Source organism: Salvia splendens, chromosome 4 (genome assembly GCF_004379255.2).
Source record: "Salvia splendens isolate huo1 chromosome 4, SspV2, whole genome shotgun sequence".
In the NCBI taxonomy this organism is placed as follows: Eukaryota; Viridiplantae; Streptophyta; class Magnoliopsida; order Lamiales; family Lamiaceae; genus Salvia; species Salvia splendens.
In genome coordinates this window covers 29,319,518-29,341,121 of record NC_056035.1, presented here as the reverse complement: position 1 = coordinate 29,341,121, position 21,604 = coordinate 29,319,518, and the positions used below count along the sequence as shown (strand labels likewise).

At 36.8% G+C, this 21,604-nt stretch overlaps 1 protein-coding gene across 2 annotated transcripts; it reads right to left on the bottom strand.

Moving 5' to 3' along the window:
• Positions 1-7,245: 7,245 nt before the first annotated feature.
• On the bottom strand, positions 7,246-14,690 carry LOC121799352. 2 transcript variants are annotated; one of them, XM_042198695.1, is made up of 10 exons: positions 14,542-14,690; positions 13,205-13,264; positions 13,074-13,113; positions 11,205-11,383; positions 11,090-11,128; positions 10,879-10,965; positions 10,731-10,791; positions 8,497-8,621; positions 7,646-7,737; positions 7,246-7,530 (listed from the first exon to the last, which is right to left on the bottom strand). In XM_042198695.1, the coding sequence occupies exons 1-10, from the start codon at positions 14,587-14,589 to the stop codon at positions 7,416-7,418; spliced, it is 846 nt and encodes a 281-aa protein (XP_042054629.1). In that variant the 5' UTR covers positions 14,590-14,690; the 3' UTR covers positions 7,246-7,415. The 2 variants fall into 2 exon arrangements, with proteins under 2 accessions (XP_042054629.1, XP_042054628.1); XM_042198694.1 differs by having other exon boundaries at positions 11,090-11,187; positions 11,318-11,383.
• Between the last annotated feature and the right edge of the window lie 6,914 nt (positions 14,691-21,604).

Sequence of the window (21,604 nt, the reverse complement as noted above, 5' to 3'; positions counted from 1 at the left end):
TGGTGAATTTGTTGCTTAGGCTCAAGGGTGGGAAAGGGGGGTTCGGGTCGTTGCTGAGAGGGGCGGCGACGAAGGCGGGGCAGAAGAAAACGAACAATTTTGGGCGGAGGCTGCGGCTGCGGCATGTGAACGCCGAGAAGAAGCTGGAGGAGTGGAGGGCAGAGGCGGAGGAGAGGAAGTTGGTCGTTAAAAATACACGGTTCCGTAAAAAATGGACCAAATCCAGTCCATATTTATTTGTTCGGGACCAAACAATTCAAAATATAATGTTCTGGACCAATATCGTAAAATCGTCATATGTTTAGGACCACATTTAGTCTTTACTCATTGGAAAATAGAAAAGAGAACAAGGATATACTTAGTCGTAGAGCCAGAATTTTAATGATGAGGGCCCAAACTACCATTAAAATTTTGTTGAATATGTTCAGTGCTAAACGTGAGCAATATAAAAAGCCTTCCGCGAAAAATGGATAATAAGAAAATTAATTAGTTAATAGATTTTTAGAGCATAACACATACTCTCTTCGTCCCACTACAAGTGAGGCGCTCCAAATCGTACGTTGTTTTGCAAAAATGATAATAAATTACTGGAGTACAGATAAAGTAAAGTAGGTAGGATAATAATGTGTATACGACTCTCTTCTATTTTATGATATATTTTCATAGTATTTATTAGATCAAAGAGTTATTATCAACTATTATAGATTTTTTGCAATAATAGGCTTCACATTAAAATTGATTTTATTAATATCATATAGTAATATTTTACAATATTTAGAAATCAAAAAATTATTTTATAATATTAAATTATAAAAATCATTTTTTTATGATTATAAATTAAAATGACTTATGTACAAAATTACTAGGGAAAAAAATCAATAAAAGTTAATGTGAGAAAATCCATAAAACATAAATGAATATAAGAAAATTAACAAAAAATACTAATTTGAGAAAATAAAAAGCTCCAGGTGAGGGTCCAACCTAGTACCTCATGAGCAAGAGGGCTGAATTCTACCCTACCGCACTAGCATTTCCAACTTATAACGCTACTTACATTGAGTATATTATATACTCCCTCCGTCTCACAATAATTATCACTCTTATTGTGGGTTGTCACTCTTATTGTGGGCATGGATTTTAAGAAATGTAAAATAAAGTTGGTTGGAAAAATTAGTGGAATGTGAGACTCACTTTTTTATATTGGTTTTATAATAAAATGTGAGTGTAGTGAGTTAGTGGAATGTGGGACCTACTTATCATTTATGGTAAAAATGAAGTGTGACAATTATTGTGGGACGGACCGAAATGGAAAAGAGCGACAATTATTGTGGGACGGAGGGAGTACATTAAATATGGAAATGGGTGAGGGACCCAAGGGCCCCCTAGCCCGGGGATGGATCCTCTGCAGCATAGGGTGTTGTGCATCAAACGACAGTGTTCCACGATAGTGTTCCATCAACTTTTCCCTTTAGTTTAATTAACAAATCTGTTATTCAATGCACTCCCACATGATATCCCGGCGGCAAGGCGTAAAACTCTTGTAGCAAATTCTGTTGCATCTTCTTTTCTTTTCTTTATTTTTTAAATTTTTCTTTCACCGCATTTTCCCTTTAGTTTCTTTATTAATTATTTTAATTTAGAAACTAGATTATGCTTTTATTGTAATTATATTAGATGCTCTACGTTTTAAGGGTTGATTAAAAAACCAAACATTTTATATATGCATAATTTATTTCAAAAATTAAATATGATAAATATATTACAAAGCTCGATCTATATGTTTGTGAATGAAATATTGAATCTAAGGAGTAACATTTTTAATAAAGGATAAAAATGAACTGTGAGGAATTTATTTGTGAGAATTTTTTATAATTATACTCCTTCGTATTTAATTTTTATTTCTGCAATGTAAACCATTTTTTTTAATTATAATTCACTTAAATGTTAAAATAACTATTTATAGTTACTATTTATAGTATTTACCATCAAGCATTTTCATTTTTCATGTCATCATTTTAACATTTAAATTGTATTAAGAATTTGAAAGGGATATAATTTTTTTTAAGAAATTATGATTTCCCATACAAAGAATTCCCTATAGTTCACTTTAAATACTTCCATCGTATGTTACTTTTATATTGAGTTGGTTACGGTTTTAAAAATATAAATGAAAGTACGTGGAAAAGGATGGAGTTTAAGTCTCATTTAAATATACTAATATTATATTAAAGTCTGAGTGAAATGAGTTAATGAAATGTTGTATCAACTTATTATTTAAAATAAAAGCGAACCAAGACTCTTAATTGCGAATGGACTGGAATGTCAAAAGCGGGACCCATGATCTTTAAGGAAGGAGTATTTGTTAAAAATATTACTCCTTCCGTCCCTTATAATTTGTCACAATTTGACCCAGCACGAATTTTAAGAAATATAATAAAAAGTGGAATAAAAAAGTTATGTGTGTCCTACTTTTATATACTGTGTATCAGTTTTATACTCCCTCCTTTCCATTATAAGTGAGACGTATTCCTTTTTAGGCTGTCTTACTATAAGTGAGACATTTACTTTCACGACAAAAACAATACTCTATCTAGTCTCTATTACTTTAGCGTTTCTCTTGCTTTCGTTCTTTACTTTTTTTCATTTTTAAAATAAAAAAATAAAAAGAAATTGATAAATTTTTAGGGATATTACATTTAATTTTCCCTTCACAAACATATAGATCGAGCTTTGTAAAACATAATACTACTCCATTTCATTTTAAAAATAAATTAAGGTATATAAAATGTTTGTGTTTCTAATTTAACTTTTCCGAACATATAGCATCTAATATATCACAATGAAAGCATAATCTAGTTTCTAAATTAAAATAATAACAATTCTAAAGGAAATAGGTGGTGGAAGAAAAATAAAAAAAAATAAAGAGAAGAAAAGTACAAACTTGATACAAATGTTTTCTACATAACTGGGAGAATGTCATGTACATAGTGACAAATTTTTTGACTAATGCATAAAAGTTGATGGAACGTTGTCGTTTGATGCTAAGCACCCTCTGTTATGGTTGACAACAAGCAGATGATCCATCCCCCTAGCCCCACTGTGCCTCTGCCATATCATATACTGTATCATTTCCTATTTTACATTGATCTAATTTCTATATAATTAATTCTAGATTGCTCCAAAAAGTTATTAAGTGTCCCTTGATTTTAGCTTTTTAATTCTAATATATACTTCCTCCGTCCCACTTTAGGAGTCTCGGTCACTTTTACGCACTCGTTTTATAAATATGATAATACATAGTTAAAGTGTAAAAATGGTAAAGTAAGAGAGAGAATATTGTTAAGAAGACTTGTGAGGGCAAACAATTCTCACATTAAAGAATGAACAAAAGTTGCAAGCATATATAAGGGTTACCCCAACTCCATTAGTATGAGGCCTTTTGTGGAGTACCCCAAGAGCAAAACCGTGAGGGCTTTGCCCAAAGCGGACAACATACTAATGCGGAATTCGGGTGTGCACCACACCTATCCCCAACAAGACTCTTCTCAACATTATTATCTCTCTTACTTTATCATTTTTCTACTTTGACTATTTATTACTCCCTTCGTTCCTTAAGAGTATGCATTATTTTCTTTTTCGTCCGTCCCCAAAGAGTATGAACATTCCAATTTTGGAAATTCTCTTCTCTCTAATGAGGTGGGACTCATTCTGCACTACAATACTAAAAAAACTTTCTTTATCTATCTCTCTCTTACTTTACCAATAATGTGTTAAAACCTGTGTCGAACCCAAAGTTCATACTAAATAGCCAATATATATAATTTGTGCTTCCAAATTCATTACCTCCAAATTTTGACAAGTGGAAAAAGTAAAGTAAGAGAGAGGGAATAAAGTAGAGATCAAAGGTGTTTCTAATTTTAATAATGAGCCATCTTGGTTGAAACAATCCAAAAAGGAAAGTGGATCATCTTCAATGAGATGGAGAGAGTGTTATACATTCATTTGTAGTAAGAGGAAGCCTTACAAGCTACTCTCTCTCCTTTCGTTCATTTAGAATATTTCCAATCATTTAAATTAAACTAATATTTTCTACCCGCTTACTTTTATTACTTTTCTAATCATACCTATATAACTTTATCTATATTACACATTAATCCACAATTTATCAATAACATAAATGATTTACTTATTAATATATTTATATACTATTTATGTCTCATAAAAAGTGATTGGAGTATTGTTAGTGAAGAATGAGTCTAACTCGTAAAAGGAAAAACTTGCCGAAAATGAAAATAGACTATTATTGTGGGACGTACCAAAAGAAAAAAAAAACAATTTTTATGAGACATAGGAAGTATCATTTATTGAATAGAAGTTGGATTTGAAAATTGAAATATACTAAAAATACAAGTCTTTTAAAATAGCTAAAATCTAAAACCCGAAATGTGTGTATATTGTTCCTACACATGGTCAACTAGTGTATTTCGAAGTTTAAGATGAACATTTTTATTTCTTTTTGCATCATATCAAGTTAAGTACTCATGAAATCGAACATATTCATTTGTTATCATCTCTAGTTCTGGTTGTAGCGCATCTCAAGTGTATTATTATGTTAAATTTCATAGTATATTAAATACTCCCTCCGTTTCCTAAAAATAAAATTTTCTTTCTTTTTGGTATGTTTCCTAAAAAATAGAAATTTTTCATTTTCGGAAATGGACCACACAATCCACCAAGACTAATTCCACTACTTTTCTCTATCTCTCTCAATTTACTCTTCAAAAATGGTCCCTGCCGTCTCCAAAGTTTCTATTTTTAGGAAACGAAGAGAGTAATTCATTTTACTAGTCAAATTTATTTATTTAAAAATCTCAATTAACTTATTTTATTAAATTAGGCCAACTAATTTATTTAATTTAAAAAAAAGTCTATTATTTAAATTAGGTCAACCATTAAAGCAACCTAATATTAATATGATTAATTAGCATAAAAACACAATATCATCTTGCGCCTTCATCATTGTTATTCTATTGCAAGTATTTCTTCTCCATGCCTTTTCTTCTATGTTTATTTCTCTCCCCCCTTCCTTCTTCGACAAATATAGAATATTTGAACTTGAATACAATAAATCACAATATGAAAAAGAGTGATTTGCATTTGTTATAGCATTAATACAAAAACAGGTATATCTAATTCAAAAACCCAAAATGGGATTAGTTTTGCATACAATTGGAGCTTCTTCCTACTCTACTTTGGAATATGTTTTAATAGTCCGTGTTGGTTTGGCTTAACACGAGTATGAGAAATTTGGTTGATATGAGTGGAAATAATTAATTCGCAAATTCAAACTTAATAAAAAATTTGAATCCAAAAAATTTAAAATTCTTGCTCCTAAATCCAAATTACACTGAAACATTTGGAAAGAAGTTAAAAGGAAATATAACAAATTTTAATTAAAGTTTGTGATTTTAGAGATCATTTGACCTACACTCTAAATTTAACGAAATTAAAATATCGATATAAAACAAGAGACTTAACAGAAAAATACTGACCTGAAAAAAAATGCTACTTTCTGAAGTAAAGTCCGACCTTCATCTTCTATCAAAAATTTCACCATATGAGGTTCGGACTGTTGATTAGAATATTCTCATCACATTACAATTCACACTGGGAAAGCTTGTCTTATGCTTTCCCAGTGATCATCTTCCCATATATCATCTATCACTATAAGACATTTCCTCTTCGCCAAAAAATTATAAATTCTTGTCACCAAATTGCGAACTTCAAAGTCATCAATCTTTACGTTGCTATCAAGTTGTTTCAAAATATCGCCGAAAACGGCCTTAGGTTGAAACTGTTGGGTGATGCAAACCCATGCTCGATCGTAAGATTGGATAGTGAAGATATGTGAGACTACCCATCCCACATATCTTCACTTTTCTCGTCCTTCATCTTTGATACCAAAATCCCGATATCTTCCTCTCCTCCATGCCCACAAAATGAGGCTCAACCTCATGAGCATACGTGTGTCTCAACATCTTTGAATGCCATGAGCTTTCTTGACCCAACTCGGACTTTAACTCTTCAGTTAGTTTGTCGAGGGCAGGTATTATGTCGCAAGCCTCCTTTCCAACCTCGTGGATGCTATAACACCCACACGTGATGCAAATGTACCTTTGAAATTTGTTCTTGAGGCTCCTCCGCCCTTCTTCCCTTTTGGGTTGAACTTCAACCGCGTACGTTTCAAGCATATTCTCAGCTTGATTTTTGAGTTGGCGTATGCTAGCCATGAGAGTTGGAGAATCGCGTCTTTCTCTGTCTGCTTTCATCAGCAAAGCGTGTATGCTTTCCAAATCTCGTTGAACTTTCTCAACATCTTAGTTTCATCAACCAGCAAATCACCCAGGGTTTCCAGAAACACATTTACAAGAGATTCCGCCATTCTAGTTGTTTCTGTTTCTTCTTCTTTTGAGTAAATTCTGTTGTTTTGTATTATACAAGTGCTTCCATACATACTCACACTGTGTGATAATCTGATCATTGTAACCATGTTGTGGGACCAAGCATGATTATCTTCATGTCAAGAACGCACAGTCCCCTTATCTTGTTCTCACTTATTAAAGTGAAAAGTTGGAATCATATTTTTGCTGTCTAATTCTCTCAATAAGGGTCTTCTTGCAATGAATAAAGTGAAATCAGGTTTGAGATAAATTTCCAATTTGAAAAAACTAGAATACTGTAGACTTGCATAGTAATTGCATCACTCCTTACTATGGGACAGAGGAGTAAGATTTTGCATACATATTATATACTATTAGGATATTAGTGTACTAACTACTACTACCTCTGTCCTTTAAAAATAGAAACAATATCCATTTATGTTCGTCCTTAAATTAAAAACTTTCTATTTTGAAAAACTTTTCTCTTTAATATGATGGAACTCATTCTCCACTAATAATCATTCGATCACTTTTTTTTCAATTCATCTCTTACTTTACTAATTGCGTATTAAAACTTAAGTCATTTTAAAAATGTACATATTTTTAAAGGACAGATATTACTAAATATTAAGGAACAACCGGAACTCACAAGAACAAGTAATTCTATTGGAATATTATTTTTGTAAAGTGATCATGATTTTAAATGTGTTCCAAACAAATATTTTATGGTAGAGTCAAGAACAGGCTAGCAAAGAATTAATCCAACAATCGAACAACTTTGGTAGTTTATATTTTAGGCAGCATAGCAAGTCCAAATTTGGGAATTGGATTCAAAGAGGGAGGCACTAAGTTACAAGGTGCTAATGTTCTTTACTTTTCCATCATGTTACAATTCCATCTATTTCATTCATCTTGAAATTGGAAACAACTTCAATATCATCTAAATCTGAGAAATGAATATGAAAATAGGTTTCTTCATATGTCTGTCAAGATTAGTGATGACACAACAACAACATACGCTAGAAAGAAAAAGATTACTATCTGGAAGAAAAATTTGGGATTGTCCCTCATATTTGGAGATGTAACAGCCCTGTAGATTACAAATAAACAAAATCAAATGAATGTACCGCGCTTTTTTTTTCTTAAACAAAATAGAGCTGCAATATTCATATGATTCAAAGATTGATGGCCTTGAGAGAGATTACCTAGCAATGCGCTGAGAAAGCCGATGAAAGGGCATGCTCTGGATGAAGACAATACCAGGCCCAGTTATAATAGCAGTAACCATATTGTCACCCTGCAATAAAAGCAGGCAATGTTACCGAAATAGTAAGTCAAATTCACCAAGAACTATGGCCTAAGTGATTCCTACTAAGTATATAGACCAAATCATGGCCAACACTAATCAGTCGTTCAACTTCTTTCAATTCGCTTTCTTAAGATAAACTAGTAGCAGTTCTTGCATTGTTGGTTTAGAAAAATAACAGATACTAGTAAGTCAAACAGAGATGTTATATACTAAAGCACTGCATATGAAAAGCATCTCTGACAAGAATCGACAATTATTGTTTCAGAGAAAGCAAAAACACTAGCAAAGTCTGTGATGCAGAGAAAACTGAACAAAGAGCATGAGAGAAAGCTAGCAAAGATAAACTTCCCAAGTACAAACAGAATTCAACAGATAACATGTTAATGACAATTTCAGGTACAACATCTGATTAGAGATAGATGACCAACATGAAAGTTAGAAGTTCATCTAAAAGAAAAAAAATGTAAACTGGCCCTATATCAACATTGAAATGTCAACTTAAGTTGTCAGATTAGGAATAGTACAAAAATAAACAATCAGCTGTGTTCAGCATTGCTGATAAAAAAATCACACTCATCACGTCTGTAAGCCACTTCTCCTTACATAAAACACATTCAAGTATATTTTTCCGGAACCTTTCAAATATAACTTCTCAACTATAAAGACCTTGTCCAGGCTTTACACTACCTTCGAAATAATGACAGGAAAAAACATATCAAGGCAACATAAGAACACACAGATACTCACCCCAAAGAGCACCCTTCTCATAGGACCATTATATTTGATTTGTAGATTTACTGATGCTGACACTGCAACAATGCTAGAGACATCAACTGCTAGAACTTCACCCACCTCGAGATTTTTCTGAACAACTAAAAACACCAGAGAGGTCAAAACAAAATATCAACTTCATTGGATGGGAAATTCTACCTGAGTATCTAGGCATTCATATTCACTTTACAACAATCAAATCAAGTAATAATTCATTTTGGAACGATGCTGTCATAAATGTGCATTTGTTTAAGTACATTTATTGTTAATGTACGTAAATGACATTTAGTTCATTTTGTAGAAATGTGTGTACGTTTAAGTACATTTATAGTTAATGTACGCATGTGACTAGTTCATTGTTTAAACATGTGCACGTTTAAATACATTTGTAGTTAATGTACGTGGAAAAACATTAAACATCCGAAGAATCTTTTCAATTCTTCGCTAGTTCATTGTATAAGGGTCTACCTTAGAGCCTTAAAGCATCAGCAATGGCGGACGTCCACGCGGAATTCCCACCGGCGTGCGGAAATTCAGTGGCGGACGTCCGCCATTGCGCGTCCCAGGCACGGATACGGAATTCCGCGAAAGAATTCCCAGTTCCGCGGCGTTCCACATAATTCCGGGGGGAATTCCGTGCGGACGTCCGCCACTGCGTTGACGCCCGCGGAATTCCGCTTTTTTTCATTAAATGTTTTTTTTAGTAATTATGTATTTTTTTTAATGAAGTATGGTTTTTTTAAAATAAAGTGGTTGCATTTTCTCCGTATTCGCGTCGAAGTTTTAATTCCGTAAATTGTTTAATTTCGGAAATTGTCTAATTTGTGAATTTGTGAATTTTTTTAATGTGGAATTCCGTCGGGAATTCCGCTACTGTAAAGTGGGAATTCCGTATGACGTGGCAGGACAGTGGGAAGTCCGTATGACGTGGCAGGAGGTGTTTTTGGGAATTCCGCTGGGAATTCCGCTCCAGTGCTGATGCTCTTGGAGGAAGGGGGCCCTTCTATGTGCTGTTAAGTAGTACTCCCTCCGTCCCGCTTTAGCAGTCCCGGTTGAGTCGGACACATGTTTTAAGGGGTATTTAAGTGTGTAATAAATAAATAATGTAGTGGAGGTTGGGTCCCACTTTTAAACAACTTTTTTACTTTTTTGCTTTTAAGTGTGTAATAAATAAATGATGTATTGGAGGTTGGGTCCCACTTTTAAATGATGTAATAAATAAATTGATGTAGTGGACATCAATTTTTATGCACCGAGTTCAACCGGGACTCCTAAAGTGGGACACCCGAAATTGATCAACCGGGACTGCTAAAGCGGGACGGAGGGAGTACATTATAGTCAATGTATGTATGACTCATTTAGTTCACTGGAACTATTGGAAAAATACAATCTATTAATAAGATCTAATTACTGCATTGGAAAACGAACAAATTTTAATGACTTTTATTAAGTATGAATTGCCTAATTAAATTTTATTTACCTCAATTAAATCATAGTAATGGTAATTAATACATAAAATTGGAGTGTGCTCGGTTAGCGGGCACTCGCATCAAAATAAAGTAATAAACTAATTTATCCTGCCGACTACATCTGATTTCAATTTAAAAGATCATACACTACGCATGTACATTGAGGAACTGCGAGTACATTTTCTACTATCAGTCCCTCAGGATCAGTTATCCAAAACACGTTTCATTGACTCCTAAAGATGTCTAACAGGGAGTAAATCAACAGCGGTTTCTGGCACCATCGAGGATCCTAAACTACCGGTATTTACACAGTATTAAATATCCCATCCTTGATTCAGTGATATGGATAAATGATGCATCAATTCTATGGATACATATAGAGGGGACAGTATGACACTTATTGTCTCTGAGGGACTTGCAGTATTGCAGCAAAATTATTATAAATTTATCTGTCAGTGTAATTGCACAGAATGTTTACATTATATTGTTATAAGGATCATCTGTGCAGTAGTAGAGTGGGTTTCAATGGAGAAGACCGGAACTATTGCACCAAATTTGCACTGCAACTATGTAAACTAGAGTGTGTATAAACGACCAAATTTTACAGGTGTTACGAGAAATTTGCAATGATCAAGATTTAGATTTTAGATCATCTAACAACAAGTGTATTTGTTAGGCTGACAAAACTTAGGAATCAGATAAAAAGAAGAACTCTTAGCAAATGGAACTCAGAGAGCGTACCAGAGCCACCACCAACTATAAATGCTAGTCCTTGACCAGATATTCTCTGCCTCAAAAATCCCTGCAAGCACGATTACTATATAAATAATGTTTGGCAAGTAATAATGACTAGTGAATGCAAACGGGTGAAAAATAACCCAAATCTGACCTCAGCACTAGTAATAACATTGCGTGCCCTCTGATCAACTGTGTTATTTACTTTTACATCATTTATTGAGCAAAGGAAGGCATCTGGCTACAATATAAATGAGGCATGTCAGATTCTGATGCTTAAAAGTTCGCTAACCATATATCAAGGACAAGGAGCAAGAGAAATATCAAGCTATTCCTTAAGCAAACTGTTAAGCATTGATCAATACCTGACACAACATTTCGCCACCAAACAGAGCTAAATCAATCTGTATAGGATTGTAAATGAGAAAGAAGGTAAGGCCTGATGTTCCAGTAAAGCAATGCCCTGCAGAAACAACAGACCGGGAGAATTCTTGCAAGAGTAGGTGCAGCAATTCCTATGAATCCATCAGTTGAACCAGTATTCTGGAGTACTATGCTAGACACACTTTTTCCAAGAACCCATTGCCACACACCTGCTTCATTTTCAGGCATATAGACATTTTCCATTTGTATTGACCCAGACATGTAACACATGGAACCTGCAAGATATCTGTAGATAAATGCTTGTACCCATGCAACTATTTTGCCCTTCCAATAATAAGATTAAAAAGAAGAAGCAGATATAGTATGTTTTGTAGCAGTAATTAATGTATTGAAATGATCACTACCAGAATCTACTTATATTTCCATATGTTTGTTGCCTTGTTGGTAATTGAGTAAGTAAAAGTAAATTCAATGGTACCATTAGAAAATCCCCTTAATGAGTGTAACTATCATAGTATTAGATTGTAAAATGCGGGGATAAGTGTAGTAAACACCCTTAAAGTTTGTGCTAAGAGAAAATGCATTAGGTCGAGGAGAAAAAAAAATCATCATCTTTGGTGCAATTGATCTTGAGAATATATGGCAAGCCTTCCCATATTGACGCCATCAAGTGTCAAGATAAACTAAGAAACATAATCTATAGTCACTAAATGTAATGACATATCTGAACCTATCTGACGTGCCAATTTGCTACCATTAGTCAGTGCTCAGTACCAGTGTACCACCAAAACAGATTTTATTGAATTCACTGGACATCAGTAAATCTGTTAATGTCAGTGATTGACTTTATAATCAACAGTTACGATGAAAAGATACTGCTAAGCTTATCTTTTGAGTTAATTTCACATAATATGCTAATTTCTATGTAAGCAGGTCAATATATCATGAAAAGTCTTTAATTTTCCAAGGAATATGAATTATTATATACTCCCCTATTACCAATTCTCATCTGATATAGCAGAAGAGTTGTAAGAGGGTTGGTGGGTTTATATAAGCAGAAAGAAGTCAGCTGCAATTTAATTTTAATTACTAGCCAGTTTGCTGTTCAATTATTACTAGTAATTTATAAGTTATGGATTTACAGGCCTTGAAAGCTTTATGCATGCATGGGCCTTAGTAGCATGGGCGGACCCATGTGGAAGTAGGGTGGGGCTAACACCCTTAATAAAAATATTTTTTAAACATTTTTCTTTTATTAATTTTTGAAATTCATCCAAATTTTATGTAAATTATTGCATAAAAGCCCACAAATGATCTAAAACACCCAAAAATATAACTTCGGAACAAAATTTAGAAATCAAAGCCCCTATTCATATTTTTTCTGCGTCCCGCCCCTGCTTATTAGGGTATTTATAGTTTTTCTTTACAGAATTAGGCATCCAGATTACTGAAAGATAAGCACAGCTTTTGCGTGAGCTGAGTAATCAATTATGTGGCCATGTTTGAGGAGTTAATTTCTTATTCTTAAGATCAGCTTGTTATTTCATCCATCTTAACTCTACATCATCACATAAAGTTCAAAGAATTTCAAAGAATCAAAATCAGAAATTGGAAATGTAAGTTCTTAGAATGTCCATAGATCTAATGCAACCCAAAACCATTGGTTAAAACATACTCCCTCCGTCCCATAAAAATATGTGCACTTTCCATTTTCGTCCGTCCCACAAAAATATGTGCATTCCATTTTTGGAAAGTTATATCAATTTAATAATGTATGTCCCACTATCCACTAACACTACTTTCTACTGTTCTACTCCGCTCTCTTACTTTATCATACCATTCTCCTCCTCTATCTTACTTTAACAATTTGTCTTAATTCTCGTGTCATACCCATTGCCCATATTTTTATGGGACGGAGGGAGTATATAAAATTGATAATTCTGCAGCAGTTAATTGATAGCGTACCAGGTTTTGCAATGACCTTTTCTTGTGGCTTCAACATTACCTGCATAGATAAAGTCAGCAAAAATATGAATTTTATTAAAATCCGATATTCGCCTCTTAAAAGAAGAAGTATTTTAATGCTTGAGATATACCTGAACTATTTGAGCTTCCCCACCCAGTATCTGAAAAGGTGTTACAGCATCTTGTGGGCTCTGAAACAGAATACAGATGAGCATGTAAGATAACTAAAAAAATTGAACTGTTGTTTCGTAATAATAGGAGTAAGAAGCCTAAGATTGATACGTCACCAACACTTTCATTTTCAGTATTATAATATATAAATATAACACCATAATTCAAAGTTACTTGAAAAATCATGCTTATGGATATTTTTGTTTACTTACGTTGTAAGGAAGACATATCTCAAAAGGAGAAGAAAAAAGTTCAGAAGTGCTATTAAATTTTTCTTTGAAATTGAGCAGTGCATTAGTTATACAGTGCTTTAGAAAATAACTCAAGAATTCTGATGGAGAAATCGAAAGATCTTCCACTCTTATAGTTTCAAAATTTTTGGAGGACTTCTTGTTACAGGCATTACTGCAAATGAATGCCTACTTGCTTGGTTTAGCTTCTTCGAATCAAGCCCCAGGATGACTTATAACCATTGTGGATTTCTGATACAGATTGGCCACTAGCCAGTACTATAAGAGATAGAAGATTCGAGCAAGCAAGCATGTGCAGGAGGTGGAACTCTTTTAGGACTTGTTATTTAGTTATTTGGTTGTTAAGTAATTGAATTGTTCCGGTCACCCAGTTTTAGTTCGGTTCTTTAAGGGCTGAAGGTGCTAGGAGTATTTTAAATGTGGTCTTTTGTTAGGATCTGTTTCTTGAGAAGGTTATTTCAAGCCAAAGGCTAGCAGGAACTGAGAACCAAGATTTCAGATCATTGGTTAACCAATTAATAACCCCAGTCAAAGTGACTTGGGCTCAGTCGCAATTTTACACACCGATAACCCGATTAACCGATTAACTAAAGCCATGTAATATGTTTGAAGTAACAATGGCTGGCATCCCACTTCTGAGACAACCGAATGTGAGCAGCAGGTGGCACAGCACCCTTAACTTAATCAATTTAAGGAACTGAATTTAAGAAGTGTTTGATGCAAAAGCATTGATACACTAGCTACGTGCTGATAGAAGTGTTAAACTAGCCAAAAACAGACACTTTTCAACAACCCTAGCAGCCCAAATAAGAATGAGGAGATTCTATCTCAACTTTTTCAGATCACTGTCCATTTCACCAAGACACAGAAAAGCATCAAGCCATCATCACCAATTCACGCAGTAATTCAAAAACCACCAACTAAAATCCTAATTCATTGAGAAATATCGAATCCAGATTTCGGAAATCCAAGCACAAACACACAGACTTATATATAAACGCATATAAATCCGCAGACATTTTAGTCGTATAAAAGAGAAAATTAACCTGGTAAACAAAAGGTTGGAAAGGCGTAGAAAAGAAGGGGGCAGCCATTGACGAAGGATGAGACAAATATGCCGATCGATCGATCAAATTTTCGTTACTGTGAATTTTCTGTTCATTTTAATTGCGCCCCAGGGTTTTTGCTCAAAATTCTGCGGGTAAATACATAACTTGTATAAAATCACTAGTATAAAATGTATCACATTTGTTTCATATTAATATAAAAAGCTTTCATACAAAAAGTTTCTTTCGTGTTTTAATTTAGTACATTCTGTTATATGTATTACGGCAATAACTCTTTGTCTATATGAAGTATAAAATGTTTCATCATTGTTTCAACAGTATAAAAAGTTTTTTTATTGTTTCATATTGGTACAAATTTTTTTATCATTGTTTCATAGTTTATACGTCATATATATAAAAAAGTTAATACTATTTAAACACAAATAACGGAATGTACTAAATTGAAATACGAAAGAAACTTTTTATATGATTTATGTCAACTTCAAACTTTTTGTGCTAATATGAAACAAATGCGATACATTTTGTACGAGTATTGTATTTACCCGAATTCTGCCCGTTAAATTTGTAATACTCAAAGACCCCGGCTTTGGTCAATTAGCATTAAAAATGGGCGTTTAATTTCCCGGTGATTGGTGGGACCTGAATATGATGTGGCATGTTTTTATTGGTTGGAGGAAATCAAATGTACGTGGTCTTGCCTTCGGGGCATTGAATTAGGGTATCCGCAGTGGTGCGGATGTCCCGACGGAATTCCCCACGGAATTCCCACTGGCACGTTATAAGGACTTCCCACTGCTCTGCCACGTCATACGGATTTCTCACTGCTCTGCCACGTCATACGGACTTCCCACTGCACAGTGACATAATTCCCCTGCGGAATTCCCGACGGAATTCCCACATTAAAAAAATCACAAATTCATAAATTAACCACTTTCCGGAAGTAAAGAATTTACGGAATTAAAATTTCGACGCGAATAGCACTACTAAAAAAATGAGTTGTTCTCACACTTACAATATGACACTTCATAAAAGATGTCAATAGATATATCCAATCATCACACCAACATTTTATGACATTTATAATATCCATTATTGCTGCATTTTAAATAAATGTCAAAAGAGGATTTACTTAATGACATTTCCATTGCGTGTCTTATGATTATAATGCTTAATATTAAGCCTAAATTAAGATATAAATTTAAATAGAAAATGAAAATTGATATATTGACTAATAATATCCCGTATCCATTCTTTGTATGATTCTCAATTTGCACTTTAGTCCCTTTTTCCCAATTGAAAGAATGGACCCAAATTAAAAAAAACATGGAACTCCTCCCTTCCATCAGTTTCGGCCCCTCCCCCAAATCACCCTTTACATCCACAATTCACCACAAACCCTAGATTGGAGGCTTCTCCAATTCTGAGCCGTCGTCACCGGCGAATCAACGCCAACCGCCCATCGATCTCTTGCCCTCTCCGCTTCAACACAAGAAGGCAGCGGCGCTCCTCTTCCTTTCGCGGCGGAGTCACGGATGGGGTTGAGGCGTCACTTCGGAGGTCGTGACCTCGCCGCCTCTTCCTCTGCTGCCGGTGCATCAGCCGCTTCGGGGATAACTTACGGCGCCTGGTCGAAGTCGACCCGTGTCATTCCCCTTCGGCTAGACTCGGTACTGCCCAAGCCCGCCATCGTCCTGGCTCGCCGTCGCCTTCGTCGGGCAGAAGCTAAGTCTCTATCCTTTCCCTCTCGTCTTATTTATTCAAGCACAGGGAGGTAAATTTTTGGAGGATTTAAGTGAGTCTTGGTCGATTGTTTTGCTGAGTAGTTTAATTTGGTGATGTTGTGATGTTATGCTCTGATTGTATATGTGACTGGAAGCTTAAGTTTCGTTCATTCACACATTTGGGTATAAGGCAGATTAGCTACCTTGTCTTGGGGAAAGGTCTGAATTTGCCTAATGTTCCATTTGAAATTAGAGGCAGCATGCTTGGTGATGTTGCTATCTGTGATGTTCTACTGTTAGCATCGGCTCTTAGCTATCTAGTGCCTTATGCTATATGATGCTAGTGTGATTTTGAGGATTTATCTCTTGTAACTGATGAGTGAGGCTGCTCATTACTCCTGCTCGATCCTTCGCACTCCCCAACCTTTGTCTTGTTGAAAGTATTTGTGTGGTGTGTGGGGGTGGAACCGAGAGGTTCAGCATGTGTATATATACACATTTCTTGTAACTGAAAGCTGCAAAACTGAGTGTTGGCTGGAAAAAAGACTCCACAGGCTGTGCAGCTGGCTGCGTTACTTTGCAGCTCTGCAGAGCATGTACTCTGAGTTTCTTTGGCTTCTTTCCCAACTGCTTTTGGCTTATTATGGGATCTAGTACCGATCTCATTTATGAATTTTCGTCCCTTGTTGCAGGTGCGCTCAGGAGCAGGTATTGGGTGGCTGATTTCTGGACCATAGCAGGTCTGAATGGAGGTGGTACGGGCTACTCATTGATGGAGTGAAAGGCTGGCTGGAATTTGCTTCTTTAGCTCAAGCAATTTCTCCATTTTTCAAAAGGTGTTGTCTACCCTTTCCCTCTTTGGTGAGAGCTGCCAACTCCCTTCCTCTTATGCACATTTTCTTCTAATTGGTCTGCATCCTGAGTAGGACCGATAGGCTGGCTCCACGTGGTTCATCCCCTAATCTCCCAGCCCGTCGGACCCCTCCTGATCTGGGTCGAGATGGCTCGCGCTGAGGGCCGAGGAAGTTCTCTAGGAACTCTCAGTTGTAGTAGTTCACTTTGAACTCTCCTTTGTTCTTTTCTCTTTTCTTTGTTTCAACACATGTATTATTAACTAGTTGTCGGATCTCGTTTCATGTATTATCATCGTCGAAGATTGTAATTTATTAGTGTGAAATTTTGGAAATTGTACTTGTACTCTTTTTCAAGAAATAAAAATACTCATTCATTCTTTAATAAAATTCTAGTATTTTATTTCATGATTCTCGAGAATCTAAGTCTCGGCTATTACAATAATATAAATTCTACAAAAATGTAGGTGAAAAAAATAAATAAAATAAAATGTAGGGTAAATTGTAATAATAAAAATTTATGGGGGTATTTTGTAAATTTTCATCCAAAAGTTAGTGTAGTTTAAGAAATTATATTGTGGCATTTTCAAGTGACATTACACATTGTGTTTCATGGCACCTTTGGAGTGTAATAAAGAAGGATTTATCTTCACACTTTGCTTGTTATCACACTTTTTTTCCTCACACGTGCAATAAGTGTCATTACACCTAGTGTCAAGATAATAGTTTTCTAGTTACATTTATACGTGTCACAATATGTGAATTTTCTAGTAGTGTAGGGAAAAAATCCATTAAAAAAAGAAAAGTACATTTCACCAAATAAAAAAATACATTTCAATAATTACAAACTATATCAACGACGACCCCTACGTTGCCACACTTCTTCAATAATATCGTTCTGGAGTCGAACGTGGGTTTGTTTTTGGCGCATGTCGGCAAATGCACGGACTCGATCGACGTCGTCATGGGGTATCCCCATGCGTACATTGCTCGTGGTCACGCCGTGACTTGGACCCGCAGCGTCAGTATCATCATTGGCCCAATCGGTCAGTGCTGGGCCTTCATCTTCGACGATCATGTTGTGCATGATAATACATGCGTACATGATGTCGGCGATGTTGTCAACATACCACAGCCGTGACGGACCCTTCACTGCCGCCCATCGAGCTTGGAGCACACCAAATGCCCGCTCCACATCCTTGCGCGCTGCCTTCTGACGTTGCGCAAAGTATACCTTCTTCTCATCCGTTGGGCATCTGATTGTCTTCACAAAGACGGGCCACATCGGGTATATTCCATCCGCCAAATAATAGCCCATGTCGTGTTGGTTGCCGTTGGCGACGAAGTTGACGGTCGGACCGACGCCCATGCACTGGTCATTGAAAAGGGGCGACGACTGGAGGACGTTGATGTCGTTGTTTGCCCCGGCTACTCCAAAATAGGCGTGCCAACCACAACCGGTAGTCAGCTACCGCTTCAAGGATCATCGTAGGATTCTTGGCTTTGAAACCGGTAGTGTACATCCCTTTCCAGGCAGCGGGGCAGTTCTTCCATTCCCAGTGCATACAATCTATGCTGCCCAACATCCCCGGGAAGCCGTGCTGAGACCCGTGCATATCCAGCAGAGCCTGACAATCTTTGGGGGTAGGCTTCCGAAGATACCTATCCCCGAATATCTCCCTCACGCCCTGACAAAAATACTTCAGGCAATCGCGGGCTGTCGACTCGCCGATGTGGAGGTACTCGTCGAACATGTTCGCCGCACCTCCGTACGCCAACTGCCTGATTGCGGCAGTGCACTTCTGGACCGACGGTGGGCCGCGAGATGGTCGCGGGATACTATAGTGTGACGATGGATGGGTCGAGGCACCGCCGGCGCCAAGACCGCTTGTTCTTCTCTCGCCGCGGCCTCCCGCACATGTGCCCAAATCCGAGCCATAGGGTCTTCGTGATGGCCACTACCACTACCACCACCACCATCAGCCATTACTATTATATATAAGAAATTTAGAGAGAGAGAAACTTGTTAAAACAAGTGGTGCGAATGAAGTGAAATTCAACGAGCCGTATATATAGACATTATAAATAAATAAATAATTAAATAAATTCCGCGCGGAATTCCGCTGGAGTCGACGCAATGGCGGAGGTCCCTGCAGAATTCCGCGGAAGGCCGCGGACCTGCGACGTCCTCAGCTCAATTTCGTATCCGTGCCATTCGTGCCTAATGGCGGACGTCCGCCACGGAATTCCGGCACATCCATGGGAATTCCGCGGCGAAGTCCGCCGTTGCGGATGCTCTTAGAAGTTTCTTATGCTCTTAGAAGTTTCTTTTTCATTACTAGTAGGAGTATTTTTTAATCACCAATGTCCTCGAGTTAGCTCAGTAGATTAATTTGGTTGTGATTTTTTAATAGATTATAAATATTTAATTTTAATTTTAAAAGGTTTGAATATTGGGTTAATTGGGTTGCAAGGTTATTCATTACAAATTTTCAATTCTAATCCTATAAATTTAAAAATAAGAAATAATGAAGTTGTATAATTAGATGTGATTACTAGTAATTGTAAGTGGTAAATATTTTAGTCATAGTACCACTTGAATAGGTGATCTTGCCCGAACAACAAGTGCGAACTCGGATGAGTCCATGCGGCTAATAATGAAGTTGTATAATTAGATGTGATTACTAGTAATTGCAAGTGGTAAATATTTTAGTCATAGTACCACTTGAATAGGTGATCTTCTTCTTTAAAGTAAAGCCCGAACAACAAGTGCGAACTCGGATGAGTCCATGCGGCCCAACAAGTGACTATATTTCTTGGATTTAGGTCGGATGGATATTCACCCAAGTTCAACGGATTCAAAAACGTGAACTGCTACAAAAGAAATGAATATTTCATTTGAAAGTCATCAATTACTTTACATTTATAAATATCCCGACCATTTCCAATGTAGCAGCATCCCACCCTTATTTTATTAGATGGATTGAATTGACAGTTTGAGAAAGAAGATAATAAAATTCAAAAAATATAAGGGCATCATTAATGGGCGCACTAAAGCCTGCCCTATGCACCGCCACGTCAGCATTTTATCCTCTTACCATTTCACTGCAGTGGGGCGCCCTATAAGCCGCCCTAAGGGGCGCTCTAAGCATTTTCTTTTATTTGAATATTTAAATAAATACAAAAATTGAGAAAAACCTTCATTTCATATATAAAATTAATACATTACAATACGAATTAAAAAAATACGCAAACTCAGCGACGACAGTTACGGGCCCACACTTCTTAAATCATGTCGTTCATGAGTTGAGCATGGTCTTGTTGGTTGCGCATTGAGACATGTCTAGATAGAACCTCATTGAACGACTGCATTTAAGGCTTGAGTCTAGGTCGGACTACCGCCCTCCGAGGAACTCCGGGCGTCGTCGTGGTTCATTTTGGTTTGTGAGAGATGGAGAAATGTGAGAGATGAGAGAAATGAGAGATGCGAAAAATGTTCGTATGAAAAAGTCCAGAGCCTTTGTCCTAGCGGCAAGGAGCTTAGACATTAATGTATGAGGTGTCGAGTTCGAGCCCTCTTGACATCAGTTATAATATCCTCCTTTCTATAGTATAGGAGTTTATTTGTAATTTCCTCCTATTTTAAAAAAATATTGGTATGAAAAATAGAAAGAGAAACAAGGTTTAATAAATAGACAAAATTTGAAAAAAAAACAAAAACGCGTTGCATCGTACGCGTCGCCCACAGTGGGCGGACGATGGCGCGGACGATGTCATATCGTCCGCGCTTCCTCCGCGGACTATCTGTCGGGCAAGGACGACGCATCGTCCATCGTCCGCGCACCCACAGTGGCAGACGATGGCGTGCCCGAGACATCGGACGGCCTATCGTCCGCCCCACTGTGGGTGCCCTTAGAGCATCTCCAATGGCGGCGTCGGCACCGGCACGCCGATTTTTCACGGACGCCGGTGCTGACGCCGAACCACTGCAGCCGGCGTCGGCGAAATAGGAGTCAAAATCGGCGTGCCCACGCCGATTCTTGGGCTGACGCCGATTCTCACGCCGATCCGCACGGCGCCATTATAGGCTCTAGATCGGCGTCATACCGGCGTCAGATTTTTTATTTTTTTAAAATTTTTTTGAAATACTATACATATGCGCTTTGGACGTCATTTTCATTCGCACCACTTGTTTTAACGAGTACTCTCTCTATCTTAATTTCTGTACAAGATCAACAACGAGAAATGAGTAATGCCGGTGGTAGTGGTGGTGGCCGTGGTGGGGATGCTGATGAGTACGAGCGTATGATGAACGAAGAGCTAGATACCTATACGAGCCGTGAGGTTGATCGATGGCTGCAGAGTTATATGCAGCCGGCGGTACCTCGCCCACGACCAGTTGTCCACCGTCGAGAAGTGGTTGATCGTGATCATGTAGCTGCACATCAGCGCCTATTCACAGATTACTTC

Excerpts from the sequence above, each read along its gene's own strand:
- LOC121799352 (XM_042198695.1), bottom strand. The coding sequence starts at position 14,589 with ATGGCTGCCCCCTTCTTTTCTACGCCTTTCCAACCTTTTGTTTACCAG. Across the intron at positions 13,265-14,541 it reads TCCAACCTTTTGTTTACCAG|AGCCCACAAGATGCTGTAAC; the intron begins GTTAATTTTCTC and ends ATTCTGTTTCAG. Across the intron at positions 11,384-13,073 it reads AAAGGTCATTGCAAAACCTG|GTTCCATGTGTTACATGTCT; the intron begins GTACGCTATCAA and ends GATATCTTGCAG.